General features: G+C 44.9%; 2 protein-coding genes across 6 annotated transcripts in view; both read left to right on the top strand.

Moving 5' to 3' along the window:
- Positions 1–2507, top strand: part of MEIKIN (meiotic kinetochore factor) — a 32160-nt gene extending 29653 nt beyond the window's left edge. For all 3 annotated transcript variants that reach the window (XM_030213039.1, XM_030213038.1, XM_030213040.1), the window contains one exon: positions 217–2507. In XM_030213039.1, coding sequence (XP_030068899.1) covers positions 217–299 — 83 coding nt within the window. In that variant the 3' untranslated portion in view covers positions 300–2507. The remainder of the gene's footprint in view (positions 1–216) is intronic.
- A 17711-nt stretch (positions 2508–20218) lies between these two features.
- FNIP1 (folliculin interacting protein 1) overlaps positions 20219–21083 on the top strand; it is a 148733-nt gene continuing 147868 nt past the window's right edge. For all 3 annotated transcript variants that reach the window (XM_030212712.1, XM_030212714.1, XM_030212711.1), the window contains exon 1: positions 20219–20401. In XM_030212712.1, the coding sequence (XP_030068572.1) occupies positions 20316–20401 (86 nt within the window). In that variant the 5' untranslated portion in view covers positions 20219–20315. The remainder of the gene's footprint in view (positions 20402–21083) is intronic.

Genomic DNA, 21083 nt, shown 5'->3' with positions numbered 1-21083 from the left:
CCGCATGTCCATTTTTGACAAAAAGTTTTAAAAAGGCATTTTTTTGTAGGTGCACTGAAAAATAATTCTACGCATTCCCAAAACCTGCGTCTACACTACCGCAGGCCATTTTTCAGTGCCCTTTAGTAAAAGGACCCCTAAGGTGTTAATATAAACTGTGAAGTAATAGTAGTGATAAATCCAGTGTTGAATATTTGTTGTTCTTTTTCCCCACAGATGATATTATCAGGTTTGAAGATCAGAAACAGATTTTTCCAGTGAATCAGATTGCTCAAGAGGAGAAAAAGACAACTCTGTAGAGAAGGCGTGAATTGGGTACCAAAAGAATGCTTTAGGACTTCAACAGTCAGCTGTGACAGATTACTCTGAGAAATTGAGGTGTACCTTCATTGGGGTCTATTAGTTTAAATAGCATAAGCAAAAAAAAAATCACTGTGCTTAACTCTTGAGCAATGTGTTAAAATCTATAGGGTAAAATATATTAAATATTAAAGAATCTCTTTCACTGTAGTGGTGGGAATGACATCTGACTTATAAGTAAATAATCCATACTGTTAACTGTGGTGGATATTTATTCTTGATCATAAATTTTGGACAGATAGCAGCACTGCATAGGCAAAGCAGCACCAACTCCTTATTAAAAATAACTTTTCAAAAAGAAATTGTTTAAGGCCCCATAAATGTGTTCAGATTCCTTTTTCATTATCATTTTGTTGAGAGGTTTATATACAAATATAACGCAGCTAGTGAAATGCTTCCTCTGTCTACAGTCAGTAGAAAAGGACCAGATAAACCCAAATCAATAGCACAGTTCACTGGGTTGGGCAGAGGTGTTCAATCTTGAGAGATAGATTAAAAAAAAAAAAGAAAGAAACAGAAATGTGAACTTTAAATAAGAGTGTTTACACATTTTCAACTCATTGCATAAATGTAATCATATAGCCCTCAATGTCTGCAAGGTCAGTGTCATCAAAAGAATAATTACCTAATAACCCGCTAGTACAACAAATAGTTCAAAGAAATGATCTGACATTTGTTTGGACTTGCTTGAAAACTGTATCACAAAAGCCTTTCTTAAGATGACAAAATGTTTACATGGCTTTTAGATGGATAATGTACGATAAGGCCTTTTGCCCATCGTGATATAGTTGATTTCAATTCTCAAATGAAGTTGTTTGTGCATACGTGCAAATATCTTCAGTGTAACCTAGATTAATGGAATATTGGATGTATTCTGTAATCTCCGAATACATTTTTTGTCACCTGTGAGCTATATAGGACTGCTTTTTCCAAGGCTCCAGGAAGAAAGTTGAGCGACCCCCCCCCCCCCCCCCCCCAATGAAACAAGCCCTTATATATGGGCTAAAACATGTTGAGTTGTTTACTATTGTTTTACTAACTAATTATTTATTGAACGTTATGTTGTTGCCCTTTTCATTACACTTGTATTCTACATATTTCATTACACTAATATTTCTTTACAGTAATCAAATGTGTAATATATTTCAGCAGCATTTACCATCACAGTTCTGATGATGGTAAACCTCAGTTTGAGGTTCCCGCAAAATACTTAAATCAACATATCACTCAGTGAGCGTCAATTATATTAAACTGTTGTAATGCATGTGTACTATCAGAGTAGTTTGAGATTTTTTGAAATTATTTTGTTTGACTATGGTAAATAGTAGAACTATTTAAAATCATTATTATTTGTTATCAATCTATGGTTATTTAAATACTAAAGCAGCATTTTGACCTTAGCCTGCCAAAGTTAGCGTAATGTTGCTCCCTACATATACTGCTATACAGTACACACTTTCCAAAAGGAAAAAAAAACCTGTTTCAGATTGGAAGAGTAATGTAAGTCCCTAGTACCAGGCTACCCAGCTGCACTATAGTTTCCAGTCAGTTCTATTTCAGAACAACTCCTAGCATAATACATTATCTAGTAGGCCTTGGAAGAGCTGGCAAACCTTTTGTGTAGGAGCATAATTCTGGAAGAATTAACTCCAGAACTGTAAAGTCAATCAACCAGTTTTTTTTTTCCTTGGAAGTGTGTTTAAAGCTGTATATTGTAGGTGAGCAGTAGTACACGCTGAATTTTGGATTTTACATTAAAACGTTGTCTTAAATGACAGCTTTCACGATGAGATAAAAATTGCTTGGTCATTAGATCGCAGCTGGATACTTGTTTCCTTTCCACCCTTACGGCTGTCCTGTAGTATCTCTTTGAATGTTAGAAATCTGCTTGCTCTTGCCCACTGAACATAAAAACACCCCAAAATAAAAGTTGAAAAATGAGAAAAGTATTATACTCGGCACCTCTTTGCCATGTATTTCAAATGCCAGATGTGTAGTATAATTGTATGCCTAGCTCCAATGTAATAATAGCATCTAACATTTACTTAATGTATTTTACACCTTCTCTGTTTAAGGACCCCTGTTTACTAAGCCGTGCTGGAGGTGCATTAGTGTTTTTAGTGCTCGCTAGCTATGTAGATACCCATAATATTCCTATGGGCATCTACACGGTTAGTGCGCGCTAAAAACGCTAGCACACCTTGGTAAACAGGGCCCTGAGTTTGTGGACCAAAACTTTTGACTGATCAATACTTATTAAAAAAAAAAAAAAGAAGTGTAGTTTTAAGCATTAGAGAATGTTCATGTAAAAAAAAACCCTACAAAATTCAATGTTTGTTCATTCTTCAGCTGGATATATTACTCTAGTTTAGAAGTTTTGATATACATTAAATAGTTTGAAAAGTTTCTGGGATGTGATAACTTGTATTTATTTGCTAAATTGATGAATATATATTAAGCATGAAAATGTGTGTGCAGGTGCAATATATACTACTTAGATTGTGAGCCCATTAGGCACAGTACTAGTACATGTACAGAAAATTGTACTTGTTATCCCTGTTTGCCTATGTGAAGGCCTTGGCGGCATATCAAACGCGCTAAATAAAATAGAGTGTTGCATTTTCAGAAGGCATTTGACAAAATCCCTCATGAGAGAGAGACTTTAGGAATTAGAGTTGTGGGATATGAGGCAGAGCCATTTTTTGGACTTCTAACTGGCTAAAACAGAGAGTAGGACTAAACTGTCTTTTTAAACCATTTATGGAAGACGGTCTTTCTTAAGCCCACATTGCTGCTTATTAAGTTTTGACTCAAGCCTCTATTGCAGCCCATGTATCTTCAAAACCTATACCCTGCCCTACTTGTAGGAGATCAGATTTTATTTGTTCATTCTGCACTGGGAGTAAAATTACCAGATTCATGAGTTCTCAGCATGAGGTTTTCTTATACATCCTATTTGGCTTGTGATGGTCTTGTCTACCCCAAGCCCATACCAATTGCAGCACTACCATAGGAATCAAAGCTTCTTTTCTGGACTCTGCTTGATTCCCAAGAAAACAATTCATCCTGGGACTCGTGGATTTCAACCTCTAAGTGGAAGAGTGGCATAGTGGTTAGAGCACCCATCTTGACATCCAGAGGTGGCCGGTTCAAATCCCACTGCTGCTCCTTGTGATCTTGGCCAAGTCATTTTAACCCTCCGTTGCCTCAGGTACAAGCTTAGATTTGGGGACAGGGAAATATACCCAGTGTACCTGAATGTAACTCACCTTGAGCGACTGAAAAGGTGTGAGGGCAAAATCCAAATAAATAAACCTTCTCTGCAAAGAGAAATTCAAGATTTAACAGACTTCTCTCCAGTCTGGGTTCCCTGAAGAAGGGAGACTGGCTGTGCACTTTGGATCTCAAACATGCTTTAACTTGCATCCTATCCATATCTAACTGTTCAAAGACCACTATTAGTAGTTTTTACCATATGCCTTGTAGTTTTGTCTGTACATGTTTTCAAACAAGGTCATCCTCTATCTCAATGACTTGCTTCTGGCAGTATCCTCAGAAATCCTTTCAATGATCCTTGAGAGTGAGAGAGTTTGCCTGGGCTTTGTAATCAGTTTTTCAGAAGGTGAGCTCACCTTCTGTAAAATAGTCTTTTCTTCAAAGGGTCCATTGTACACACTGAAAAGGAAATGGAGTGGAGGAGTGGCCTAGTGGTTTGGTGGTGGAGTTTGGTCCTGAGGAACTGAGTTCGATTCCCACTTCAGGCACAGGCAGCTCCTTGTGACTCTGGGCAAGTCACTTAACCCTCCATTGCCCCATGTAAACCGCATTGAGCCTGCCATGAGTGGGAAAGCGCGGGGTACAAATGTAACAAAAATAAATAAATAAAATGTTATAAAGCTACACCTAGTTTAAGCGTGTTTTCATGCACCTTTTTTGTAAAGTCAAGTACATGCTTAGCGTAGGAGTAACATAGTAACATAGTAGATGACGGCAGAAAAAGACCTGCACGGTCCATCCAGTCTGCCCAACAAGATAACTCATATTTGCTGCTTTTTGTGTATACCCTGCTTTGATTTGTACCTGTGCTCTTCAGGGCACAGACCGTATAAGTCTGCCCCGCACTATCCCCGCCTCCCAACTACCAGCCCCGCCTCCCAACTACCAGCCCCACCTCCCAACCACCGGCTCTGGCACAGGCACAGACCGTATAAGTCTGCCCAGCACTATCCTCACCTCCCCACCACCAGCCCTGCCTCCCAACCACCGGCTCTGGTAAAAGAATGCATGTGCGTGTAGACACTAGCACTTAATACTGACTTTATGACTAGTGTAAATGTTAATGCAGACCATGCATGTAAATTAAGGAATTTTATAATCTATGCGTATAAATGCAGACTTCACCCAAACTCCACTGCAGTGCATGCCGTGAAATGTGCATGTGTACTTTCATGCTAGTGAATATTTTATAAGACCACTAAAATGCTGGCTGCTTAGAAAATTACCCCTTATACAAGGTCCTTTCTGACACCATATAGACTGCACTGCTTGGTGGAGATCCACAATAGACTTCATCAGAATTCATGGCTATGGCTTGGGTCCTCACTTCCTACATTTACATCATAGTACTGCTTGGGCCAGCCTACAGTTCATTTGGTCAAGCAGTGCTGGTCGATTTTTCTGTATAATACTACAACTCTCACATCTTTTCGATGCAGAGCTACAGCTGAATAGCGTAAAATAGATAGAGATGAGCAGCCCTAAGTTTGGAAGTCACTGTGTTATTCCTGATCCAATCCTGCTTGTCAATGCACTGTACCTGTAGTAGATGTCTTCCACGGACAGCAGAACTGATCAGGCACACAGTCCCTCCTACCTCATTCCTTTTTGAGCTATGGAACTAACCGAGAAGTCTAGGAGAGTGCTGCATGTGAGACTGGTGTACGTGTTCAGAACTTTACACCGAAGGCCAGATGCACAAAACCTAACGAGTCAGCAGTGTGGTTTTTACACTGGTTCTTGCAGGTTTAGCAAGCACCTGAGTTCAGCGAGACATGCACAGAAGGGTTCTGCAAGCTCTTTTCCTGTCACGGTTGCAGCTAACGAAAATTGTATGCAAAGCTATTATGATGAGCTAATTACTATACAAATGTGCATGCACAGCCGTTTTCTGAGTGATGCACAGAAGCAGCCCCTACCTTTACCATGGAAAATTTAATGGGAGGTATGGAGCTGTCGGTCCTGACAGTTCTTCATTTGTCGTAAGTACTCCACAGCCGCTTCAGAGCCCTCTGTCATTCCTGCAAGAGGAGAAGGACCTGTGGGGAGAAAATAAGATGTGCTGGAGCAGCCCTGCTAGCACCCACTCTTCACCTCACCACCCTCCAAAGAACAAAAGCCTATTGGATAACTTCATTTAAGATCTCTGACAGTGGCAGAGAAGTGGGATTGGAGGCCCACAGCAGTTTTGAGGGAAAAAAAAAAGCAACACCAGCTATCATACATGCAGCTTCTTTGCATGTATGAAAGCCATATACAAGCCCCGCTCTGAGCATGCGCAGAGCAGCCACGCCTAGCGATTGGCTGCTCTGCTCTTCCTCAGCTGACCGACTGGCTTCCCCCCTATCAAGCTGCTTGCATTTGAGTTGCTCTGGGAATTGCTCTATATTTCCAAAGCGGTAATTTTACCGAGGTGGAAATACCAGGTGGTTCTTTCTGGGGACCTTTGTGCATCAACCTCTAAGTACTGAACTATGGGAGAGCTGTTGTAATCTGGTGACAAGTGATGACTTCACTCACTTGTATCCTTGATCAATCCTATTGTCTATGCAAAGCAATTGTTACAGATGAGCAACAATGCTGATCCTGTTCAGTTGGAAAATTTCTTAGCCACCTTCATATGAGGTGAATTTGATTGTATCATTGATGGTTCCATTATAGATACAGATTTTCAAAATAAGATAAATATTTAAAGATGTTTGTTTATAATATTTAGTTTTGTCTGAGCTTATTTACTCCTTTCGTTTGCTGCTTATTGCTCAGTATTGCCATCTTTAATTTGTTTGAGTTTATTATTTTATTGGGTTGGATCTATTTCCTTTTGTTGTGGGCTACATTATACTTTTCTACTGACACATTATGCTTCTCATTAAAAAAAGAAGTTTATTGTAATGGTTCTGTATCAAAACTAAATTTAAAAAAACATTAAGAAAAACCGATCCAAGATGGCGTTTGCGAGCTGACGTACATCGTGAGTGCTCCTGAACTTCAAGTTTGTGCTGGTTGTTTGGTGCGTCCCCAGGAGATGGGGAAAAGAAAGGGAAAAATCGGCACCCCAGCCCCCTCGGGTCCGATTGGAAATTTCCCCCCCCACACGCCAACCTACCTTGGAGCAATATGGAGTCCTGATGTCGGGCATTCCAGCGAATACTTCAGGGGAAATCAGGCAAATAGCCGTGAGCAGCAGTACGGAGGGAGCTACCTTGAGTCCTCCCCCGCAAGGCATGACCCCGCCACAACCCGGAAGCAACAGTTTGTTGGTTAGCGAACACTTGGAGGCGTCCGGCTTGGGCTTACCCGTCCAGGTGCTCGGAGGAGGCTCCCTCACCGTGCTTTCTGCTGGAGAGATATCGGATGGAGCGACGAGGATTACCTCAATGCCTATTCAGCCCAGAGGAAGAGTTTCCGGGGGAATTTGTGGTTCGGTAAGACCTGCCTTAGTCACATTAGACACTCTTTGGGATGCCATACAGAGGGTGAACTCATCTTTGGTGAAAATTTCTGAATCCCTTCGAGGAGAGACATTAGAACTTAAAAATAATTTGCAACAGGTGTCTAATAAAGTGGAAGAACAAAAGAGTGACTTTAAAAGATTAGAATGTGAGATGAAAACAGCTAAGGAAGCAATGTCAGCACTGATAAAAGAAAAAAATGTGACTGCAAAGAAAATGGAATCATTTGAAAATCAACTTAGAAAAAATAATCTGAGATTTCTCAACTTTCCTGTTTCATCTTTTATTTCCCCGATGGAACTCCTAAAGAAATATTTTCATGATATCCTGGGATTTACAAAAGACAATTTTCCACCGGTTGCGAAAGCATATTATATAAAAAGAAATGTGAGAACAAATGTTCAAACGCTTAGAGAGGATTTAAATGTTACCGAAATCCTAGAGACATCAGTGGAATCTGAAAGAGCAACTCTGCTTGTTTCTTTTGTTTTTGAATTAGACAAAATCAATGTTTTGAAATTATATTTTCAACATATGAAAGAAGTTTTCATGGGTGCAATGATAAATATATTTCCAGATTTGTCTAAAGAAACCCAAATGAGAAGGAAGGAGCTCTTGGTGTTTAAACCAAGAGTGGTAGCCCTAGGGGCAACCTTCTTTGTTACATTTCCTAGTAAATGTTTGATAAGTTATGAAAATAATAATTTTCTATTCACTGACCCCAAGAAACTTCAAGAATTTGTAATAAGTAAAGAAAGGATGAGAGACCCCCTGGTAGAAGCTAACCAGAATAATGCTGCTGTCTGATTGTATTGTTGGTATGCTCTCTGCTCTAATAATAGAATGTAATTGCTGAATTTTATTTTACTTTCATCTTGGATCCATATGTTGTGGTCAAAAAGTTTTTGTAGAATTTCCTGGAGACTTGCTATATTTTTTCTATGTGTTAAAATTCAGATATTTCTGATACTAATTCATGTTTGAATGTTATAAGAAAATTAATAAAGAAATTAAAAAACAAAACATTAAAACACCAGGGGGGGATGCAGCTTGAGCAATTATTTTGACCTGCAGTTTTCTTCTTTCCCTCTTCCTCCAACACCTCTTGGAATTCTAGCTCAGTTGGAATGGGGTCTGGGAGCTTATTCCATAAACATTCATTTGCAAATACTTGAGGATTTTTTCCCCCTGTTTTATATCCCTTCACAGTTTATTGTAGTCCAGTTGTTGCAACTACAGTTCCATATCATCAAGCTGATCAATCCATAGACTGGTGGGTTGTGTCCATCTACCAGCAGGTGGAGATAGAGAGCAAACTTTTGCCTCCCTATATGTGGTCATGTGCTGCCGGAAACTCCTCAGTATGTTCTCTATCTCAGCAGGTGGTGGTCACACACAGCAGCAGCTCTGGCTAGGCCTCCAAGCCTAATTTTTAGGTTTTGTTGAGTGCCTGGGGTTGAGGGCTCTTTTGAGCAAGTGCAAACCTGGTGGTGCCAGGTCCCTCCTTTTCTCCCCCCTCCCGCTGGCTCCGTTAAAAAAAAAAAAAAAAATTTTGTACGGCCTTAAAGGCGTTTATTTCGACGTTTATTTAAGCGTCTATTGCAGCTACTCACTGAGACACCAGGTCGTTACAACTCGGAGCGGACAGCAGGTAATTTTACCTTTTTATAGCGGGCGGGGGTTCCCCGATTCTTCTCCTCGTGGCTCATGGCGTCGGAGGGCGAGGGCGCAAAGGGTCGCTCCCCGGGTCGCTCGAGCGCTTCTAGAGGGGATGCGGGGGTCTTCAAGCCGGATTCGCCCTTGGTGGGTGACAGTTTCGCGACCGATGCATGTCCCGGTCCTTCCTCCGGCGTGGCGGTTTTTCCCGCCATAAACGCCCATCCCCCGCTCCTCGCCTCCGCCATCTTGGCCGGCCACGCGGCTCGGACGGCTTCTTCTTGGGCCGCCCTTGAGGTTGGAGACATTAATGCCATGAACGCCCTTAATTTGGGCGACGGCACAGAAGCGGCTAAAGTTAAGAGCCGTTCTTCCCGCGCGGCTCCTTCGCGGAGTTTCGCGCCGGACGCCATTTTGGATGCGCAGCATGTCTCTCCCCCGCTGCGAGCGCCGGTTGAGAGCGCGCCTAGGGCTGTTGCCCAGGCTGCGGAGGTGCACAGTCTGGGGGGTTTCTCCCCCGAGTTTGTTTTGCTGCTGCATCGGGCCTTCCTCATGCACAACGCTGCCCCCGCTCCCTCCTCTGGTAAAGAGGTTGAGGTTCCCAGAGGTAAACGCCCTCGGGTTGATTCCCAGGCCTTGGAGGAATTTGTCTCCTCCGATGTAGATGAGGGCAGCGTGTCTGAGGTCTCCCAACGGTCCTTTGCGGATTCCTTGGTGGAGACGGATCCCCGCTCGGATGGAGCGGATGACCCCTCTGCAGCGCGGCTTTTTCGCCCGGAGGATTTGCCCAACCTGTTGTTACAGGCCATGGACACTTTGAAGATATCCTCTCCGGAGGACGTCTCTCCCTCAGCCCCTGTTGGCTCTGCCATTATGCTGGGGACTAAGCGCCCGCCTAGAACCTTCCACGTGCATGATGCCATGCACACCTTAATTTCGGCTCAATGGGATGTCCCAGAAGCGAGCCTTAAAGTGGCTAGGGCTATGTCCCGCCTCTATCCTTTGGCTGTGAGTGAACGTGAGGCCTATCTGTGGCCTACCGTGGATTCTTTAATCACTGCGGTGACTAAGAAAACGGCATTGCCGGTGGAAGGTGGCACGGCCCTAAAGGACGCCCAAGACAGGAGATTGGAGGCGGCTTTAAGGTCGTCCTTTGAGGCGGCTGCTTTAAGTTTGCAGGCCTCAGTTTGCGGCTCCTATGTGGCCAGGGCGTGCCTGACTATGGTGCAGCGGGCTTCCCCCTCGGATCATTTCTTGAGGAATGATTGGCCAGCCCTGGAATCGGGCTTAGCCTATTTGGCAGACTTGCTGTATGATGTCTTGAGAGCCTCAGCTAAAGGCATGGCTCAGACTGTCTCTGCGCGGCGGTGGCTTTGGCTGAAACATTGGTCTGCTGACCACGCCTCAAAATCCCGCCTGGCTAGATTGCCTTTTAAAGGCAAGCTGCTCTTTGGGGTCGAGCTGGACAAAATCGTGACTGATCTCGGCACGTCTAAGGGCAAGAAGTTGCCGGAGGTCAGGGCTCGGGCGAGTGCTCGTCCCGGTACCTCCAGAGGACGGTTTCAGGAAGCCCGTCGGTACCGCCCGGGCAGGTCGGGTGCTTCTGCCCCCACTTCCTTTAAGAGGAATTTCTCCCCCAAGCAGCATTCCTTTCGCAGAGACCGCCGTCCCGGAGGTGCTCCCTCCGGTCCTCCCCCAGGGTCTCGTACCCAATGACGGGGTATTGGTCCACGCCCCAGTGCAGATTGGAGGACGGCTGTCCTCGTTTCTGGGCGAGTGGACCACAATAACTTCAGACGCTTGGGTGCTGGAAGTCATCAGAGACGGCTACAAGCTGGAGTTCTGCCGACCCTTAAGAGACGGGTTTGTACTCTCTCCCTGCAAGTCTCCGGTCAAAGCTGTGGCAGTGCAGCAGACTTTGGACAATCTGATCCGCCTGGGTGCGGTCGTTCCGGTGCCAGAAAGTCAGCTTGGCAAGGGGCGTTACTCCATTTACTTTGTGGTACCAAAGAAAGGAGGTTCGGTCCGGCCTATCCTCGACCTCAAAGGGGTCAATCGGGCCTTGAAAGTGCGGCACTTTCGCATGGAGACTCTCCGCTCTGTTATAGCGGCAGTGAAGGCAGGGGAGTACCTGGCATCCTTGGACATCAAGGAAGCGTACCTGCATATTCCCATCTGGCCTCCTCATCAACGCTTTCTGCGTTTTGCAGTCCTGGGCCGACACTTCCAGTTCAGAGCCCTCCCGTTCGGGTTGGCTACTGCTCCGCGGACCTTTTCCAAGGTAATGGTGGTCATAGCGGCCTTCCTGCGAAAGGAAGGAGTACAAGTCCATCCTTATCTGGACGACTGGTTGATCCGAGCCCCCTCTTATGCAGAGTGCGGCAAAGCTGTGGACCGGGTAGTTGCTCTTTTGAGCTCCCTGGGATGGATCATCAACTGGGAGAAGAGCCAGCTGCGCCCGACTCAGTCCCTGGAGTATCTGGGAGTTCGATTCGACACCCAAGTGGGCAGAGTGTTCCTGCCAGACAATCGGATTGTCAAGCTTCAGGCTCAGGTGGACCAGTTCCTAGTAGCCTCTCCTCTTCGGGCTTGGGACTATGTGCAGCTGTTGGGCTCTATGACGGCCACGATGGAAGTAGTGCCCTGGGCCAGGGCTCATATGAGACCACTACAACACTCTCTGCTGCAGCGCTGGACTCCGATGTCGGAGGATTATGCTGTGCGTCTTCCCTTGGATCCAGCAGTGCGCAAGGCGCTGAGCTGGTGGATGCAGACAGACAAGTTGTCTGCGGGAATGCCTCTGGTGTCCCCAGAGTGGATTGTCGTCACGACGGACGCCTCGTTATCGGGCTGGGGAGCCCACTGCTTGGGAAGGACAGCGCAGGGGCTCTGGTCTCCTGCAGAGGCAAAGTGGTCTATCAACCTCCTGGAACTCAGAGCCATTCGGTTGGCGCTTTTGGAGTTCATCCCGGTACTGGTGTTCAAGCCTGTACGGGTCCTGTCGGACAATGCCACGGCTGTGGCCTATGTCAACCGCCAGGGAGGTACCAAGAGCGCCCCTCTAGCCAGGGAAGCTATGAGTCTATGCCAGTGGGCGGAAGCGAACCTGGAACAGCTGTCAGCGGCCCACATTGCCGGAGTCATGAATGTCAAGGCGGACTTCTCAGTCGCCATACCTTGGAGCCCGGAGAGTGGCAGCTATCTGCTCAGGCGTTCTTGGACATCACGAAGCGCTGGGGCCAGCCGAGCCTAGATCTGATGGCGTCATCGGCCAATTGCCAAGTGCCGCGCTTCTTCAGCAGAGGACGGGACCCTCGATCCCTGGGAGTAGATGCTCTTCTCCAACAATGGCCGACACAAGAGCTTCTCTATGTGTTCCCGCCCTGGCCCATGTTGGGCAGGGTACTAGACCGGGTGGCAAAGCATCCCGGCAGGATAATCCTGGTGGGTCCGGATTGGCCCAGGCGTCCCTGGTATGCGGACTTGATCAGGCTCTCAGTCGACGATCCTCTGCGGTTGCCAGTGGAGCAGGGCCTGTTACATCAGGGTCCCGTGGTGATGGAGGATCCCTCCCCCTTTGGTCTTACGGCCTGGCTATTGAGCGGCAGCGTCTGAGGAAGAAGGGCTTCTCAGACAAGGTCATCGCCACTATGCTGAGAGCGAGGAAACGCTCTACTTCTACTGCTTACGCCAGGGTTTGGCGTATCTTTGCAGCGTGGTGTGAAGCAGGCTCTCTTTCTCCTTTCACTGCTCCAATTTCTTCAGTGTTGACGTTCCTGCAAGAAGGTCTGGACAAAGGCCTGTCGCTCAGTTCCCTTAAGGTCCAGGTAGCGGCTCTGGCTTGCTTCAGGGGCCGCCTGAAGGGTGCTTCCCTGGCTTCGCAGCCAGATGTGGTGCGCTTTCTCAAGGGGGTTAATCACCTGCGCCCTCCTCTGCACTCAGTGGTGCCTGCGTGGAATCTCAACCTGGTGCTAAGAGCATTGCAGAAGCCGCCGTTTGAACCCTTGTCAAGGGCATCTCTGAAAGACCTGACGTTGAAAGCAGTCTTTTTGGTGGCTATCACTTCAGCCAGAAGAGTTTCCGAGCTCCAGGCGCTCTCGTGTCGAGAGCCTTTTCTACAGTTCACTGAGGCAGGAGTGACTATTCGCACAGTGCCTTCCTTCCTGCCCAAGATTGTTTCTCGCTTCCATGTGAATCAGCAGCTATGTCTCCCTTCCTTTCGTAGGGAGGACTACCCAGAGGAGTACTCTGCTCTTAAATATCTGGATGTGAGACGAGTCATCATCAGATACTTGGAAGTGACCAATGATTTCCGGAAATCGGATCATCTGTTTGTCCTGTATACAGGTCCTCGTAGGGGTCTGCAGGCTGCTAAGCCTACAGTGGCAAGATGGGTCAAGGAAGCCATTGCAGCGGCTTATGTGGCCGCGGGGAAAGTGCCGCCTATCCAGCTGAAGGCTCACTCTACAAGAGCTCAGGCGGCCTCGATGGCAGAGGCCGGTTCCGTCTCCTTGGAAGAGATATGCAAGGCGGCAACTTGGGCTTCGGCCCATACATTCTCCAAGCATTACCGCTTGACTGTGGCTGCTCGGGCGGAGGCCCGGTTTGGAGCTTCAGTGTTGCGGTCAGGGATTTCTATGTCCCGCCCTGGGTGAGTACTGCTTCGGTACATCCCACCAGTCTATGGATTGATCAGCTTGATGATATGGAAGGTAAAATTATGTATAATCATACCTGATAATTTTCTTTCCATTAATCATAGCTGATCAATCCATAGCCCCTCCCAGATATCTGTATTGTTTTTATTCTGGTTGCATTTCAGGTTCAAGTTTAGTCTTCAGTTACTTCAGAAAGACTTCGTGTTCAAGTTTTTTCACTTGGATTCTTCAAGAGTTAAGACGAGTTTGTGTTACAGTGAGCTGCTGCATTCCTCTCCCCTCCGTTTTACGGGGCTGGATTGAGACTTAAAATTCTGCCGGCACTCCCTCCCGCTTCGTGCGGCTGTAGGGCAGTTTTGTACCCCTCCCGCTTCGGCGGTGTTAGGGTCAGTCAGCTCCTCCCGCGGTTGCGGTTGCAGGATAAGCCAGATCCCCCCGCATCGGCGGGTGTGGTGTCCCTCCCCCGCTCCGCGGGGATGAGCTGGACGGATTCCCCTCCCCCGTTTCGGCGGTGGTGAGCTGGGCAGAGTGTCCCTTCGTGGGTGTAATTCTCTAAGTGCTGAGTCCTGCGGATGGAGCTTTGATATCGACATACTGAGGAGTTTCCGGCAGCACATGACCACATATAGGGAGGCAAAAGTTTGCTCTCTATCTCCACCTGCTGGTAGATGGACACAACCCACCAGTCTATGGATTGATCAGCTATGATTAATGGAAAGAAAATTATCAGGTATGATTATACATAATTTTACCTTCTCATCCAGTGTCGTGCACCAAGGCTCCTCTGTAATGATGGGCTCTAATCCAGCTACTAGCTGTTGCTAATGGATGATGATGGATACCCACCCCTCAAAGGACACTGAACACTGCCTCCACAGCATCCTGAGCTGGTAATGAAACCCATAGAGCCAGCTGTACATTTTTTATTTATTTATGACATTTATAACCCGCATTAGCCCAGGTAGATATTGGGTTCAATGTGGCTTACATAACAATTAGAAAAGCATGAAGATGTTCAAAATATATTAACAGAAAGTAAAATACATCATATAATGTTAGACCAGTAAAACTTGAGTTAGGAACAGATGCAATTAAATACTGAAATATAGAGGAAAAAGGGAAGGGCTAGGATTAGCTGGGATAGACAGGAGTAGTGGGAGGCTGGATATCGCAGGAGCCCTCAGCGCCTCTCAAGTAGGAGGCGTTAAGTGCGCCCCCATCAATTTTTTTCAGGTTCTGCATGCTAACGCCAACATTAATGCATGACCAAAAAGAGAATGTGTTAGTTTGCTTTAGTAGACATACCCCAGTGTCTTTACCCTTTTACAATTTGTCATACTCTGGAAGCTTAGGTACAGAAAACTCAAGAAATTACGTTTAGAATTTATTTGTATATGGCAACCAGTAATGGTTCTGTTTACTCTGTTTGGGTGTAGAACTGTGTAAACACACAGTATCCTGCCACTATATTCTTTCACTTTTAAAGTGCAGGGTTGTTTTTCCTTTTCATCATGTGAACAGAGTTAGGTTTTACATACATGGATTATCTGAAAAACATTATTGGCAAAGTTAATAGAACAAGGGAAAATGCATATCAGTCTTTTATGTGATCCTATTATTATGGAGTCTAATATTATTTGATGCCTGAGTATTATCTTGTCTTCTCATTTTTCTTCTTTTTTTAATTTTGAATTTGCTTTTTGTCTGGAATATGACCTTGATTTTGTCATTCTCATGAGCATTGATGTGGCTGCATTCAACCTCTCACTGGCCAATTTTCTTTAAAACCGTAGCATGGAGCTAAAAAAAAAAAACCACATCAAAAATATGACATGATCTCTTTGATTGTACTGGATATGTTTTTTGTCATGCCTTTGGGAGTTTACATTTACGCGGGTCTGAAAATGGAAGGAGTAGAGAATATTAATGATAGAAGCCTATTTACTGAAGGTTGTCTCTCATTATGAAGGGGAAAGGAGTTGATGCGTTAGAACTATCGGAAGGTGACAGACAGTGGAATTTTTTGGTTGATAATGGAGACTTTAAAAAAGAAAATTTGTTAATGCCTTTATTATCACTTTCAGAGTGATTATTTTAACTTTAAATGTCTCACATTCACAGTTTGTTTTTAATTTGTCTTGCAGTATCTTGATCATAAAATCCATTGTGCAGTGGTCTGGTACTGAAAAATGTTCTCTCACAAAAGTGTTGCTTTGGTTTTCTCTTTGCTGTGTAAGTTAATTCTAGTCTTCAGTGTTTGACCATTTTTGCCAAATCAAAAACCAAAATAAGCAGAGTGATACTGTCTATATATCAAAAAATAACAATAGGGGGAAAAATCTCAACAAGTGCAACAATTGTTTAAGCATGAAACCTATTGCACACACAAGAAGTCATCATAGACTGAAAAAAACCCCAATCGGCAAAAATCATTTTTAAGTGCTGCTTTAATAACCCAAAATATTATAGTGTAAAACTCATCAGCCAACTTGCGTGTAAAAACAACAAAAAACCACTTATCTTCTTTATGTGGTATATGCTGTATATGTCCCAATCTGTTCCTGTTCGCGTTTGGAATCCGACGGTCCCGTTTCGAGATTCTTCTTCAGGGAGCCAAAACGCGGAACAAAGGGGAATTAATAACACTGGAAATGGCATTTAACATAACATACCGCTTTGCTGAAAATTCAGTTTGTTAACATCCAGGTAACAAGACTGGGATACATTTAAATAAAGAATTGCCCAATCACAATTCACCATGTCAGAACGTGATGACACGGTCTCAGGAAATCAGCTGATATCAAAAACAATGAACTAACGCTGAAAAAAGAAAAATTAAAGAAAAGCTGCCCACTGTATGGATGAATTTAATCCCTTAGGCTCCAGAGACTGCAATCTATGGATCCATTTTTGCTCAATTTGAAGAAGTCTTCTACTCCGATCTCTCCCCCCCCCCCCCCCTGTTTTTTTGCCAACATAGCATCCTTCATATTTTCTGCAGTGAATAATGTATGCTGAAGAGGAAGTGAATGAATAGGGATTCCCTTCTGTTGAATTTTTTGAACTTTTCCTAAGACGTATGTATTCAAATATTTGATCATTTTATTTTGTGGTGTGAATTCAACTGATGGCTATCTTCTATAAAAATTGATGTTTACAAAGAAAGTCTTGATAAGTAAGGTACATTCCATAGGTGTTGCTTTTTTTTTTTTTTTTTATTATTTCAACAGAGAAAATCGGTGTTTATAAGAATCTGTTTTATGTAGACATCAGATCCATCTCATTTAGAACAGCCTTTCCACCTAACCAAAACCAGTTACCTGGTCCTATCCATGGTTCTAAATGAGGAAAGCTTTTAAGACTGCTCTTGAAGTCCACTGAGATGTACACAAGGCAAAAATATTCCCCTTCAATAATTTTTTCCCAAGGGCAAACATGACAGACATATGCCAGTATGTAATTTGATACTTCCATTAAGTCTTACAGTCAGAACAGGTGTTACAGCTATACATTAACACAGCTATTAAATTCCATACATAGTGGACCAAGGCCAGGACATGCTGTAATATATGTAATACTGTAATATACACTGTAATATATGTGTATCTACTTGAGGAGTTGGGTGTCCCTCAAAGTCATTTGAAAGCTCTCACTGTCACACTCTTTCAGCCCTATTTCTAACTCACCGGAGCTTCAGTACCAGTCAACTGATCTTGCGAGGGAAGCTTGAGAGAAGTAAACCAAGTAGTCCAACCAGTAGGAAGAAATCTGAGCACACCTTCCTTCCTTCTGCTTCCTCATGCCCTGCCCCTTCTCCCGTTACTGCAAGTAAATGCACTATGAAACTGATGCACATAGTTTTAACTACCGGGTGGAAGACCATTTTACTTAAATTGCTTCCCGCTGTATCTGTATTCTGTCAGAGGCTCCAAAGAAAAGCCAATATCATTTAATGCTGCCTTGATTCATTTGCAAAGCAATACTACACTTAAATCATTTTAGATTTATGCCCTGGATGTACAGTCTGAAAAAATCTTACTCTTTGGCCTTCAATCTCACTCCTTGGTGTGGTAAATCTCACTTATTTGGGTTCACCCTTTGTATTTCTGCTATTCTCATTCCTCAAACCACCACAACCTTCTCCACGTCTGCTGCCTAGTGCGCAGCAGTAGCAATAAAAAGAAAAGAGGGATGAAGCTGCTTCTCTGTATGCTGTTGCTGGTCCTGGTCCCACCTGCTTGGGGGGGGGGGGGGCACAAGGGAGAACAGGATATGGTGGCTTAGGGTGAGGTGGACATGGGAGGAGGGAGTAGTGTGACAGAGGGAAGATACTAGACACAGGAAGAGGGGGTGATGATGGATTAAAGAGGTGTGAGAGGGGAGAGCTGCTGGATGGGAGAAAGATGACAGATGGAAGGAACTTCCAAGCTTGGTAACCTATAGACAGCTTTAGAAACTAGGCCACGGTTGTGTAACCTGATGATTAGAGTTTATGTTCTAACCAAAGGACCTCATTTCAAATCCCATTTGAGTTCCTTTGTCATGTTTGGTAATTCACTTAACCCTCAGATTGTGAGCTCTGCAGGGACAGAAAAAAAACATACTGTACCAGCGTTCTTCCAGGCATGTTCTGGGGTCTCTGCTCTTCCCCCTCCCATTTTTTTTAATGGTGCATGGCCCTTCAAATTTATTGCAGCTTGCTGCTGTGTAGACTCGGGCCTTTCTTTACCTAGCAGTTGTCAGTGTTATTCTGCTACTGCTCCCAGCAGGTCCCATCAGGCTGTGGCTTTCCAAACTTTGACCCGTTTCAGCCATGGCTTCAACTGCAGCTTAAAACCGCATTCTCTGGCTTCTCAGTCCCACATTGCCATTTATGTTTTCTACTCATTTAACATTTTGTTGCCTATAAAAAGTTTAATTTGTATTGTGCAGACATCAAGTATCTGTTATATTGAATATTGCTCTATACTGCCTATTTTGATGTACTATGATAAAATGTCAGTGGAGTCCAAATATTTGTTACATGATTGTTCCTGCTGTTTTAATGTGTCTAAGTCTGACACTGTATCATTTCATTCTTATTTTGTTTGGATTAAATTTTCCTGTTTCTGTATGCTTATAGTTTATCGTTTTATACTGTTAACAAAATTGTAAGTTTTATGTCAAACAGTACCTTGTAGTTCATAAATCCAAATAAATAAAATAACCAGCTTCCGTAGGAAGAGATACAGGAGCATAAAAATTTGGAAAACCTAAGCCTGCTTTCCAGTTTGGATGTATGAGAGATTAACGTGGGCTTACCTGGCTAAAGAGGTTTCCTATTTGCTAGGGTTCTCAACCCTGTCCTCCGGACACACGTGCCAGTGAGGTTTTCAGGATATCCATAATGAATATATATGAGAGAGGTTTGCATACAATGGCGTCATGCATATGTATTGTGGATATTCTGAAAATCTGATTGGGTATGCCCTGAGGACTGAGTTGAGAAGCACTGAAACTGCAGGGGTTCTCAACCCCCACAAAGGCAGTCTAGATTTCAGGACATTCACAATGAATATGCATGAGAGATTTGCATGTACTGCCTGAATTGTATGTAAATGTATCTCATGCATATTCATTGTGAATGTCCTAAAGCCTGTCTCAACTGGGTTGAGAACTACTAATGCAGGTCTTCTCAACTTAGCCCTTGGGGCACACCCAGCCAGTTGGGTTTTCAAGGTATCCACAATGAATATGCATGAGAGAAAGCTGGTATGCAGATACATGTTCATTGTGGATATCTTGAAAAGGAGGACTGGCTTGAGAAGCACTGTTGTAATGTATTGCTTAAGTACATAACATTTTAATTAGTTAACCAAAGACAGTGGCTCTTAACCCGAGCCTTGACTTATATCTAGTTAGTTGTATTTTCTGGCTTTTAAGGAATATGCATGGAAGATTTGCATAGTGGAGGCAATATATACAAATCTCACCGTACATATTGATTAAGGATATCCTGAAAAACCTAAGGGCCCTGTTTATGAAGCCGTGCTGTAGGCATGCTCACTTTTTAGTGCTTGCTGATGCTATGGGTGTCAAATGTGAGGACACCTACAGCGTGGCTTAGTCAACAGGGCCCCAAGTCTCCCTTAAGGCTGGCATTAACAACTGCTGTAGACCAGGGGTTCGCACACACCAGTCTGTCTTTTCAGGATATCCACAATGAACAGGCATATGAGAGCCATTGATGTACAAATTTATCTCATGCCTATTCATTGTGTATATCCTGAAAACCTTCACTGCCTAGGTATGTCCAGAGGGCAGGGTTGAGAACCCCTAATGAAAGAGCCAAAATAGGAAACCCCTTTGGGCAAGTAAACCCGCGTTAATCTCTCATGCATCCAAACTGGCAAGCAGGCTCATGTTTTCCGAAATATATATTTTTTTAATTAATAGCGGTAATAGCAAAGAAAGCAAAATAATATCTGGCATGTGTTTTTGCAGTACCCAACACCCTGCAATGCCAGTAGAGCGCGAGCGGTAGAGTACAACAGATAAAACTCCAGCTACGCCTCCCCGACGAATCGGAATTATGTAGCGGTCGGACCAATCGGGAGCTGGCTTGCATGGCGTCACGTGACGAAGCGGCCTTGCGTCTGACTGCTCCTCAGGTAAACACTTGTGCGTGGCCGGGAGCTGGCTGAGGTCCCGCCCCCTTCCCTCGGACTCCGCCTTCCCCTGGCAGTGTCGAGTGACTAATTTTTGTCATATGACTCTGACACAAATGGAGTCGCAGTTGCGGAGATAGGTGTGTGGCGGCGGCGGTGCTGGCGGGGAGAGACGCGAGGGGCAGGAAGAGAAATCGTGAAAGAAGAGAAGCAGTGGCTGGGGGGGTTCGAAACGGACGTGTTTTGGGATAGAGCCTGCCAAGAAGATGCCGCCCACTTTGTTTCAGAAGCTCTTTAACAAAAGGAATGGGCTGTTCCCCGGTAGAGACTCGCGCGAGGAGGGTCTCTTCAGGTAATAGAGAACGCAAGACAAACTGCCCCCCCCCCCCGGGGGGGGGAGTGAGGAGGGGGGGTCAGCCTTGTTCGGGTTTCTGCTTCTTGTTCGCCGCTGGTGCCGACTTCCTCGGCAGTATGCAGAAACTTTTATTTCCCTTCCTCGCCCCCCCAGCCGTAAAACATGGGGGTGGTGGTGGGAGGGTGAAGCAGGAGCAGGGCTTGAGCCTTGGTCTCTGTTAGGTGTGATGGGATGACCTGGTGACAGGCTTTCAACTTTGTGTGACAAAAGCAGTTGACTACGTGAGTGCTGAGGGGGAGGAGTTGGGGATACCAGACATCACCGCGGAGACCCAGGCAAAGGTATCGGCCTGCTTATCCGACATTGCTGCCTGGATGTCCAACCGCCACCTGAAACTGAACATGTCCAAGACCGAGCTTATCGTCTTTCCACCAAAACCCACTTCTCCTCTTCCTCCACTTTCTATCTCAGTTGATAACACCCTCATCCTCCCCGTCTCATCTGCCCGCAACCTCGGAGTCATCTTTGACTCCTCTCTTTCCTTCTCTGCGCATATCCAGCAGATAGCCAAGACCTGTCGCTTCTTCCTCTTTAACATCAGCAAAATTCGCCCTTTCCTCTCTGAACACACCACCCGAACTCTCGTCCACGCTCTCATTACCTCTCGCCCGGACTACTG

This window comes from Microcaecilia unicolor, chromosome 8, assembly GCF_901765095.1.
Source record: "Microcaecilia unicolor chromosome 8, aMicUni1.1, whole genome shotgun sequence".
Lineage (NCBI taxonomy): Eukaryota > Metazoa > Chordata > Amphibia > Gymnophiona > Siphonopidae > Microcaecilia > Microcaecilia unicolor.
Note: the sequence above shows the minus strand (reverse complement) of the source record. Positions and strands in the feature narration are given on the sequence as shown.